The sequence below is a fragment of the Corvus cornix genome, chromosome 2, assembly GCF_000738735.6.
Source record: "Corvus cornix cornix isolate S_Up_H32 chromosome 2, ASM73873v5, whole genome shotgun sequence".
Classification (NCBI taxonomy): Eukaryota; Metazoa; Chordata; class Aves; order Passeriformes; family Corvidae; genus Corvus; species Corvus cornix.
This window is the reverse complement of record NC_046333.1, coordinates 122,971,767-122,983,282: the sequence shown is the minus strand read 5'-3', so window position 1 is coordinate 122,983,282 and position 11,516 is coordinate 122,971,767. Positions and strand designations below refer to the sequence as shown.

The following is an 11,516-nucleotide window of genomic DNA, read 5'->3' as shown; positions in this document are numbered from 1 at the left end:
CATCACAAAGTATACTCCAGCCCTGAGGTCAAATGGCATGGTCCTAGTTAGACCTCATTGCAGTCTACAGCTTCCTCATAAGGGCAAGAGGAGGGGTAGGCACTGATCTCTGTGGTGTCCAGTGACAGGAACCAAGGGCATGGCCTGAAGCTGTGTTAGGGGAGGTTTAGGCTGGATATTAGGAAAAGGTTCTTCACCTGGAGCATGGTTGGGCACTGGAACAGGTTCTCCAGGGAAGAGGTCACAAAAAAGCCTGACAGAGTTCAAGAAGCATTTGGACAACCCTTTCAGGCACATGGTGTGACTCTTGGGGATGGTGCTGTGCAAGGCCAGGAGTCAGACTTGATGATCCTTGTGGGCCCCTTCCAACTCAGGATATCCTATGGTTCTGTGATACTCTCTGTACCCCTAAAGAGAGGGGCTGTACCCAAAGAACCTGGTGAAAAGTTTCCCTAGACTTGCCTAATTCCCAAAGCGTGCCCAGGAATTTTTTGGTGAAGTAGTACTAGTTAGTCCTAACCAAAAAGCCTACCAGTCCTTGTTCTAACTATTTATCAATATAAATGCTTCAGCACTGGCCAATCGACTATATAGAGACCTTATTGTATATATACTTTCAAAACAGGATTTTTTAATATAGTTGGGTTTTTCTTTCCATTAAGTATGTTTTCCTTTTTTTTTTTCAATTTGTGTGCTTTTTGGCAGCGTACTGTTCTACTCTTAGTGGAATCTTGGCTTTTGCCTGATTAACCCACTTTTCCAAGTCTACAATTCACAGCTAAACAAGCACTAAACAGTTCCATTACGATGAAAATTATATACACACCTAAAACAATAATATTAAGACAACAACTAAAACAGGAAATAAAAACATGAATCTGTGCAGTAATAAGATCTAAAAATAATATCAACCTCTATACATATTTGTCAGACTGCAGCATCCATAGTTACAGTTTGCATGCAGCAGTCAGAACAGCATTACTTTCCAAATCATAAGGTGTTTTAAGGAACACCCACAGTAGTGGCTGCTGAGGAAATAATTTCCTTTATCAACCTGAGATTTAAATGTGCAAGTGTTCTACCAATCTATCTAGTGCATGAAAAGGAAGGGGAGAAGGGAAGGAGGGAAGGAGGGAAGGAGGGAAGGAGGGAAGGAAGGAAGGAAGGAAGGAAGGAAGGAAGGAAGGAAGGAAGGAAGGAAGGAAGGAAGGAAGGAAGGAACTAGGAAGGAAGGAATTAGGAAGGAAGGGATAAGACAGAGACAGAAATATTATCACAATGGTTTTTGTTTCAAAATAGATTGCTGTGCAATGACTGAAGCTTGATTTGCAGACATTTTGTATTCTTGCCCAGAGCCTTGTGGAGGGGAAGGTAATGGAGTTTCTGGAGTTGCTGAAAAAGAACATAGAAAGAGTTACATCTTTTTATAGACTGGTGTACTCTGCATATACACACTACTGCACTGAAAGGGAGTCCTGTTGTATTTGACATGCTAGGGAAACAGGATATTTTAATTATCAGAATTTTTAGTTTATTAAAGATTGTGCATGTAAAAACAATGATATATCATAATGATGCTGAATTTTTAAAATTTAATTAAATTCAAGTCAAAGTCTCTTACTTAACACCCTTTATATACATACATTTTTAATGCACAATTATTTTAATTTAAGAATGATGATGAAATAGCTCTATGAACACTGACAGGCCACCATTCTAATTAATATTTTAAAATTAAACAGTGAAATGTTATGACAGAAGGCTAACTTGCAATTACTTACTTATCTGTTCTGTATGTACAGGCGCAGACATTGAACTTATGAGGACAGTTTGGCCAGTTAATGGATCTTGGGCTAAGTGAGGATGCATTGGATGATGCAGATGACTGGCATCATTAGAGGTACCTGCAAAAATAACATGAGCATATATCAATTCAAAAGAGCATGTTGTTGCCAGTGACTTATACTTCAGTAATTACATTTCCACAGAGTAAATATTTTGATTGGCAATTTGAATAATTGCCTCTGGGTATTCATTAAACAATTTAACCAGACTTCAAGCATATTAAGCACTGCGTTTATTTTCACTGTTTTGACTGCAATTACAGTGCATTTCATGAAATATTTGTAAGGATTCTTTAATCTGCCTAGGGAATTGTAGGACAACCCAGCAGTTACTGAGAAATACATAGCACAATCTGTCATTGTAGAACTAAGTTAACAAGAGGAACTGCCAAGACAAGAAGACTTTAGCTAACAGTTACACAACCCAAAGCTCAGACAGCGAGTCAGAGTGGTAGCTTAGATCAGGATTCCCTCAACATCTCAACATGCTAAATTCAACATAAGAGGGTAAATTTAACAAATTGTTAGCCTACCTCCCAGCAACATTTCCTGAAGCAAACTGTCAATTTTAACAATCCCAAATAGCTTAACCAATTGTATCTGCTCAATCATTTGCCAAGTGATACTTTGGAGTGTAGGCAGTAGAAGAAGAAGTTCTCCAAATCTTCCTCTGGAGTCGTACTGACGGTCATTAATATAATCCTCTAAACTGATCTGGACTTGGAATCGCATATTCTTAATCTTCAATGGATTACTCAAGCCTTTTGCATCTTAAAAAATGGCAAAAACTGAAAGTCAAGGCATATCACGATTTGGGAGGAGCATCTTACTGTTTTTCATTTTATTCTTTTCCATTCAGCTAGATAACATGAACAGATGCTACATTCACAAAAATTACTTTCAATACAATCACATGTAAAATAATTGAGAGATATTTTTGCAAAAATACCTGGATCAAAAAACACAATTGCTTTCAAGCAAGCATATTCATTGTCATCTATCTGAATTTCCTGGAAGGGACGAACTAATTCATCCAGAATCCGATTTGCCACTCGACAGATCTCTACTTCAGTGCTGTTGCGATGAATTATGTAATTGTTGCCTTAGAAAGAAAGAATACCAACATGTGAATTAATAGAAACATTTTGATGTAATGTATTAGTTGAAGGCAATTTTCAAAAGTACATTTCATATTGCTTAATCAAGTTAATAATTTTTTTAAGTAATGACTCTCCCTTGCATCACACACAACTTTTCCTTGTAAACAGAGTATATGTGCAAATTATAGCTGTCACCCTGTAAATAATCTATACATCAAAGTATGCCAACATGTGGAGTTACTGATTAGTCCACAGGACCAAAGTTTGTATTTGAATGTACAAGTATGAAGGAAGTAGACCTTTATGTTTAAATAACAGATAAATATACTAATGAATTGATCTTAAAATGTTTTCTTCCCTAATTAAAATAATATATCCCAAGCTGAATGACAAGGATTTGTCAATAGACAAGAGGAGATACTGGAAATGCTTCTTTTTCTAATGGATGTTTCTGTTGTTCCTAATAAAATTAGCATTGTAAAATTTTCAGTCAAGAATTAATTTTACCTGGGGCTTTTGTTTTTTGGGGTTTTTTTTAAATATCCATTTTGGAGGTCTCCACTATGGCATCTTAATTCACCTTCTGGAGAACAATAGGAATATCACGAAGCTTTCAGAAGCCACCACGCAGTTTTTGAAAGAAAAACTGATAATTATATCACAAGAGATCCATGTCAAAATTACTCATAAACTTTACAGATACCTGCCTCCAAGTATCATAAACAAGCCTTGAAGCCTCAAATTGTTTCTTTTTTTGGTATATATGCTGATGCTGGTGATACTAAATATAATTTTCTTACTATTATGTTATCATTATTTTTCTTATTACCTTATTATTAATTGCAATGAAACTGCAATTTTTTTTGTTTTGTTTCTGTTAATTTTGTTAGTGAAACTGTATGTAGGGAAATAGCTACCTTAAGAAAGCCATTTGTATAGCTTTTATCTTGAAAGGTGCTGGTGAGAGAAATACCTTCAGACCAAGCCCTTCTTGTCCTGTTAATGTTTTAATATGTGTAAAAATAAATTCAAGCTGCTTTAGTGCTATGAAAAGGCAGGCCCAAAGAGGAAGGAGAATAAGTAGTAGAAAACATCCTTGTACCACACTACCAGTGAAGAGACAAGTCTGAGTCCATATCCCATATAGTCTTGCCTCATACCAAAAACCCTGTCCAAGATGACTGTCTTGGGGTGTCTTTATGATGTGTATCCCCTATCGCTGCACTATGCCCGGAAATTAACTCTGTGCCTCTCTGTGCCTTTAAACTGAGCCTGAGAGGGGGGAAAGGAAAAAACTGAGTGAACTTTTCAAAACAGTTGTTCAAGGACACAGACACACACTCCTCTGCTTCTGCAGCAGCAAGAGCGGAGGAAGCACCCTTCTTGCTTTTCAGCCAGTTTTCGGCTCCTTTTCTCCGGAGGGAGATGGAGAGGTGAACTTTGTTTTCCTGGGACTTTGGTTTTTCCCTTTTCTCTTCTGGACTGTTTCAACATCAGAACACACCGAGAGAATTTTCCACCGAGGCCCTGGAGGCGGGCCCACACCAACCCAGCTCCAAGGAGGAGGAGAGAGACCGCACCTACAGAAGGACTCTGAAATCTTCCCAGGTTTCTATCCATAAGGAGAGGTTTTATTATTTAGCATTATTATGCTTTCCTTGTGTGTTTGTTAAATAAATAGTTTTTTATCTCTTTCACTTTCCTTCAAGGAAAGTTTCTTTTTTTCCTGAACCTGGTGGGGGAGGGCTGGTTGTGACCTGCCTTCTATCAGAGGACATTTTCCTCCAAATTTGTCCAAATCGGCACAACGACCTACAGACTTCCTCGCGAAACAGCCCCAATGCTGAACATGTCTAATGAAACTCTTTTTGGCAGAGTACACTTCAGAGTGGCAGAGTATTGTGTCAAACAAGGCTAACAAATGCCTCATCACATCACCCTCCACACAGGCTCACATCTAATCTTGCAACTGGGACTTCCCATTGCATGGACTAGAAGACATGCTTCCATGACGTGACAACATCCTCTTCCCTGACAGCCATGCTCCCTTTATATAACCCAGCACAGGAGCTATTTCAGCTGACCAAGAATATGCTCCTGCAGGTGTGCCTCGGCACTGTGCCATGGATGCACCCATCTGTCACACAGCAGGGACAGCATGAATGATGTTTATGTGGTGGCCCTGTGGCAACTGTCGAGGCACCTGTGAGAGGGCTCTTGGGAAAGTGAGTTGCAGGGAACAGGCTATTTAATATTTTAGGCAGTAGAGTCAGAAGGACTCCTGAGAAAGCTCCAGATAGATGGTTTTCATGAAGACTGAAAGTACTACATGGGCAACATGCTGGCTGTTCCTTTCCTAAGCAAAGGGGGTTTTATGGTGTTTTTGTGGTTGGTATTGTTTCGTTCCATTGTTTTATGGGACAAAGGTGTAGAAAGGACAATAATGTAAGGAGGCAATTGCCGGGAACTCCCTTAAATTGTGGTTTCTGGCATCCAATAGACCTTTAGCTGTATTAACTCACATTAAACCATCCACCTGCTTTTGCTAGAACAGGCACGTGACATTATGTCATTAATAGCTATTTAGCATTCACAGAATGCATTGCTTTGATTGTGGCAGAACAGTTGTCCCACTTAAGTGATTACATCGTTGCTAATGTACTATAACATCATCATCAGTAAGTAAAACAAAACCAATATTTACCTAAAAGTAAAATGTCCTTATATGCCATGGATCGTTTTGCTGCTCCAAGCAACAGGTGCTCCCCAGCATGTGCTCTTAGCAGGGCAACCTCACAAAAAACCAGCAGACTCGTTAGATGATAAAGCAGTAAGTTTCAATAGGAGCAAAAAAAAACAGGATACATATTACTGTGTGTTTGGTACATGTTTAAGACTGTTAAGATTCCAATGTAAAATATAAAGTGAATGTAAAAATCTTAACATGATAAAAATAGCACTCTCTAATTAAACTGTCACCCTCTGTCACTTCTAGCATTCTGTCTAGATTTTAAGTATCAGGCTCTGCAAAATACTTTTCCATAAATACACTACCTCCATTTATTTCCTAGTGCGTATTCCCTTGACAAAGTTTTCTCTGGCTTTCTAAGTTGACATTAAAGACTCCAGTGGGCTGGAATGAACTGTTACAGTAAATTTGGTTCCATCACTGCTTTTTCTCTTGAACCAAAAATTTATGCAGCATTTCAAAGAGCTTTTTCCCAACAAAGCCAGATATGCTAAAAGAGCCACTATTATCCACAAAGAGGAATCCAAATTTGTACTGCGAAGGCACTTACTAGTTTACTCTTTGTCACCTATTTACTTTCCTCTGGTTTTAATGTCTGCTCGAAATCTCAGCAACAGCCTTTATTTCCTCAAGGAACTCATCTCTTGACAAGTCATTCTAATCCAAGACAATCACTTTAGGAGAGATATAAAGGTACACAGCATCTGGGTAACACTTATCTGTTAAGACATATCGGGTTCTCAGTAGAGTTACCTTAGCTGCTCTGGCCTCCTCTGTGGTTTGTAAATCAGGCTGGTTCCCAGATCAGGAATCGTTTTCTCAAAATCAGATGGCTTATTTTATAACTGAATGCACAATGCCCCTTAGAAACCCGTTATCACAAATGAAAAAGTGGCATTTGTTTCATTTCTCAACGTCTTTGTCCCTACTTTACTAAGGTACTTAAGGTTTCAGAGTATTTCCCAATATGTACTCTTCAAGCACAGCAGGAGTGTTTTCAGCTTATCATTCTGAGCTGATATTTTATTTTTTTAAATGCAGACAAAAACATTTTAAGGACATTTGATACGTTCTCTTTTCCTTCATGCCATCATAACAATAAAGGCCGCAATATCTTTTGCTTGCTTTTGTTGCCCTTGTGTAGCCAATGCATTTGAAATTCTCTTTCACATGAGCAGAGTTTTAACTTATTTGAGTATGTTGAGCTTGTGCACGTATGTGCTCTGTGTGTCTGCAAAGACATCACTAAACTCCTGTTTTGGGGGGGTGTCCTGTGGCCTTAAACATGATATTCCTGAAGAAGGATATAAGAGAGAAAGACTCAGTTCAAAACCAAGGATGATCTAGCACTTGCAGGATTTTGTTAAAAACTGAGAGACAGAAGAAACAAAAAGAAGGATTTACACAATTCCAGTTCACAGAGTGATTTTCAAGATTAATCAGATTTTCGTGTGGAATCAAGAGATCCCAAGCAATGAATTAACCTCCTGCTGAGGCTGCTTGTCAGAGAACTGCTCACCACAATATGGAGATACTGGTTCTGGGTTTGCCAGCACAACCTACTCTGAAAGCCAGTGATATATTAGGATATATTACAGATGTGATGATAGATCAGACCTCTGTCATAAAAACACTCATGAATTTTCAAGATTTGATGCTTTTTCCCCTCTCATTTATTATATACAGTATAATTTCAGTACATTGGATTGTATGAAAGATTATTTGCTATGGATTGATATCAGTATGCTTGGAATTTTTTTGAGATGCTATTCGCTTTTGGTTTTTGCAAGTAGAGAAGACCCACTTCAAATTAAATAACATGCTGTCTTAAACCATATTATAATGAAAAGTGAACACAAAATAAATACTTTTTAAGGTCACAAAAAAGTTCTGTTTCCAAAAGACTAGAGAAAGAACAAAACACTTAAAGACACGCTGCTTTGCTGCTTCTTTTTGTTAATGTCTTTTCTGTGGTGGTGGTGGTGTTATTTCAAAACTTAAAAAAAAAAATGGTGGTCTAGTAAAGGGTGGGTCTAGTACCCCGCTCTATTTGTTCAGACAAAAAGGAATGAGTGCTTCATCATGACATTGAAATATCACAGGAGTAACACAGCATTAATTAGAGTTTTCTCTTTGTTTTCCTCTTATACCTGGTCATCGAGTGGTAGTTCACAGAAGCCTGGAATATATTTAGCCCATTCCACCAGGACCAAAAGTTGTTGCTTCATAGATTCACAGACATCACTAACACTAGCAATTTTCTTAACATTTATATCAGTGCTAGCACCAGGACTGGAGACTGAGATCTGGACATAATGAGAGAAAAAAATGAACAATGTTAAATTCCATATAATTTTATTTTCACTGGTTAACAGCATATTTAAGAAAAAATCACAGCAGTAATCGCAGATGCTCTTGAGAAATTCCTTGACCATAGGGACCACTACCCTGCACGTAAATTATACATTTTTATTTCTCATTATTGCCAGTGTGCATTGCCGAATGCTAAAACTTTAATTAATCATATCATGATACAATATCCTCTCATTCCAAAATACTATTTTTAAATGCATTAGAGCTCTTTTCATTTGTAGAAGGGAAGTGTTTTGGGGTTTTTTTCCTTTAAAATGGTTGACATTTACTTCATTTCAGAAAAAAAGAAGAGCTCATAGTGGCATGCAGTAATATTAAGGGATAGAGATATTAAGAGAAAGAGAGTGATAAAGGGTTAGCATGTTCTTCTAGTGAAAAGATAAGTATCATTAACTTTAGAAGGTAAAATAGGGGGGGTTTAGTGCCTGGAGGAGAATGGTTTGCAATGATGAAGCAGCGGTATAGGCAGAGACCTGCGACATTTCAGAGGAAATGTAAAGGATATGAGAGTGCATTAGACCACCTGCAGTGAACAGTGCTCTGTGAAATGGCAAGAGAACAATATCTTTCTGGGCCTGAAGCTGGGGCACTTCTACTGAGCCAAATTCTTAAATTCTTAATGACTTTTCAAGGAAAGGAACAAAACCAGGCTTTCTCTGAAGCCAGGAAGGAAAGCCAACTTAAGACAAAGCCAAACTTGAGAAGGTAAAGTCAGTTTATAGTTGCTATCATACTAGGGAAGCAAAAGAAAAAGGAAGCTGAAAAGGAAAAAAAAAAAAGAAAAAAGGAAACAGAATGAAAAAGGGAGAAGAGAAGAAGAAGAAGAAGAAGAAGAAGAAAAAGAAGAAAAAAAGAAAAAAGAAAAAGAAAAAGAAAAAGAAAAAGAAAAAGAAAAAGAAAAAGAAAAAGAAAAAGAAAAAGAAAAAGAAAAAGAAAAAGAAAAAGAAAAAAAAGAAAAAGAAAAAGAAAAAGAAAAAGAAAAAGAAAAAGAAAAAGAAAAAGAAAAAGAAAAAGAAAAAAAAGAAAAAGAAAAAGAAAAAAAGAAAAAGAGAAAAAAAGAGAAAAAGAAAAAGAAAAAAAGAAAAAGAGATCACTGTACAAGGCCTATGAAACTGACTTTCCCTTTATGTTTTATTACCAAAAGCATACTCGGGAAATGATGTAGCACGATTATCTCCCTCAGGAAAACAAAATAATTGTTTACTCTTCCAACACTACATTCCTACACTTTTCAGGATAGTGGAAGCTACTTAGGTTGACTCCTACCAGTTCCCCTTCATTCATATATCCATGTTAAATCCCACAGTGGGATCTCTGGTGAAATCCCTTATCCTTGGGTAGTCAAAAGGAGTTGAACTTCTGAACTAAAGCTCTGTGCTTCCTACATAATTCAGTAGTGTAAAACACTGAAAACAGCTTAGATATTAATGTCAGTTAACCAGATGAACATTAGTTCTCAGGGAAATACAGCAGCTAGGCAGGTGAAAAATTCCTCTGACCCATAATTCAAAGGCTATCATGTAGGAAAAAGGTTAGAGGTATTGCCTCTTTGTAGACAGAGAATGTGTGAAATCCATGCTATAATCATGAATCCATTTCTGGCATCTCCTGTACAAAAACCAGGTTGAAAATACTGAATATTGTTCAGGTGAGAGCTATCAGAGTGATTCAGTCTAGAAAACCTTCAGTACAGAAAGACAGTAAAGAAATTCAATACCCCTTTTCCAGAAGAGTAAAAGGGGTCTTGATCATGATTCAAAGGTACAAAGAAGAGATTTCTGATAGTAGGTCGCACTCTGATCTACCTGAAAATGATACTAACTATGCACCAACTAGAAGATAATACATGAAGGTAAAGAAGAGGTAGATTGTTTAATTGTTAGACATAGTGACTCATGAAGTTAATACATTGTCCTTCCCTTAATATATTTTAATCAAAGCTGTGCATTTTTATAAATTACATCTTATATTACAAACTGCAGTCTCCAGGCTGAAATTACTTGGTGAACTTCTGCTGGGGATTCATGGGATGACTCCAGTGGAGTTCATTATGAACCTAGGATTTCATCTCTTGACAAGGATATGAAGCTATGTGTTTTTCAATTTCTATTTCTGTATTACTTTTACCTGCCTCTCATTTATGGGATACAACACAGGAGTCACTGATGTGATAGTATCATAGACTAGCACAGGTTAGGAGGGACCTTGGAAGATCATCTAATCCAACCTTTTGTGGGAAAGGAATCCTAGAGGAGATTATCTAGCACCCTGTCCAACTGCATCTTGAAAATCTTCAGTGACGAGGACTCCACCACATCCCTGGAAAGGTTGCTCCAGTAATCGCTTGTTCTCACTGTAAAAATTTCTTTCTGGTATTGAGAAGAAACCTTTGCCAGCATAACTTCTACCATTAATGACTTGATGAACATGACAATATAACACTGTATCCCAATTGTTCTGCAATCCTTCAGGGACAGATTTCTTTATTCATATGAGAATCCAGCATGCCCTTTTCATATTTACATAATCCTGAAAGCCTCTCCCAGGTCTGTTGGAGAAAAATTATACTTAGACAATTCCCCCCTGTAAGGGATCTTAAGGAACAAAATAACTAATTTTCCCTATTTAATATGAAAATTTCAAAAGGGATTAATGCCACCCTCTTCCTCATTTCACAGCTGAAGTACTTGGATAGTGTTTTGGGACACTATCAACTCCTCTAAGTCTCTTCTCAGGACTGAACTCATCATACAGACCTATGAAATTGAGGGAAAAACAAGTACTTTTATGACTTTGATTTTCCATCATGTTAATGGAGCCTCTTGGATTTTGAGGCCAAGATTGTATCTTCATATACGCTTGACATAGTGGAAGCAATTCTGTTCTACTAAAACATACCAAATAGTAAGTACAATAAATTTGTGTACACACAAGGTGATGTTTTAGGCCCAGAACCTACTGTTTGAAAATAACTTTGTGCTATGAACAGCTGAGGATGTGATTCTGTTCAAGACAGTTCTTATTCCTGAATTGCATATACCAGTTGGAAATGATTAAGGAGTATTATAAGAAAAGCACAATAAGCAAGTTAAAAAATTACTAAGGAGATAAAAATAGCTATATTTTTTCATATTGTATAGGTATGAAAGGTAGGAAGGTACATTATATTCATCTGCTCTGCCTGGACATGCAATATGTGCCAAAGACTACTCCCCAGTAATTCCTGCATCAATTCTTTACAGACAGTTCCAGGCTAAGAGAGATGCTGATAAAGGATGAGATTACAAAGCATTTTGGGATGTATAAATCAGTCAGCATGAAATCATAAAGGTGGCAGTTAAATTCTAAGCAAGTTAGTAAGAGGTGCAAGAATGCAGAATCAATGACCATGATTTATCTGAGGTGCAGAAAAGGACTGGAGACTGTTCCATTCAGCAATTGATTGGATAG

At 37.3% G+C, this 11,516-nt stretch overlaps 1 protein-coding gene across 2 annotated transcripts in view; it reads right to left on the bottom strand.

Annotated features, from left to right (window-relative positions):
• Positions 1-1,230: 1,230 nt before the first annotated feature.
• Positions 1,231-11,516, bottom strand: part of HNF4G (hepatocyte nuclear factor 4 gamma) — a 36,516-nt gene continuing 26,230 nt past the window's right edge. Inside the window, exons 5-10 of one of the 2 annotated variants that reach the window (XM_019289049.2) lie at positions 7,844-7,999; positions 5,649-5,736; positions 2,794-2,946; positions 2,378-2,614; positions 1,782-1,904; positions 1,231-1,392 (exon numbers count right to left, since the gene is read on the bottom strand). In XM_019289049.2, coding sequence (XP_019144594.1) covers positions 1,274-1,392; positions 1,782-1,904; positions 2,378-2,614; positions 2,794-2,946; positions 5,649-5,736; positions 7,844-7,999 — 876 coding nt within the window. In that variant the 3' untranslated portion in view covers positions 1,231-1,273. The remainder of the gene's footprint in view (positions 1,393-1,781; positions 1,905-2,377; positions 2,615-2,793; positions 2,947-5,648; positions 5,737-7,843; positions 8,000-11,516) is intronic. The other variant, XM_039569074.1, reaches the window with a different exon arrangement.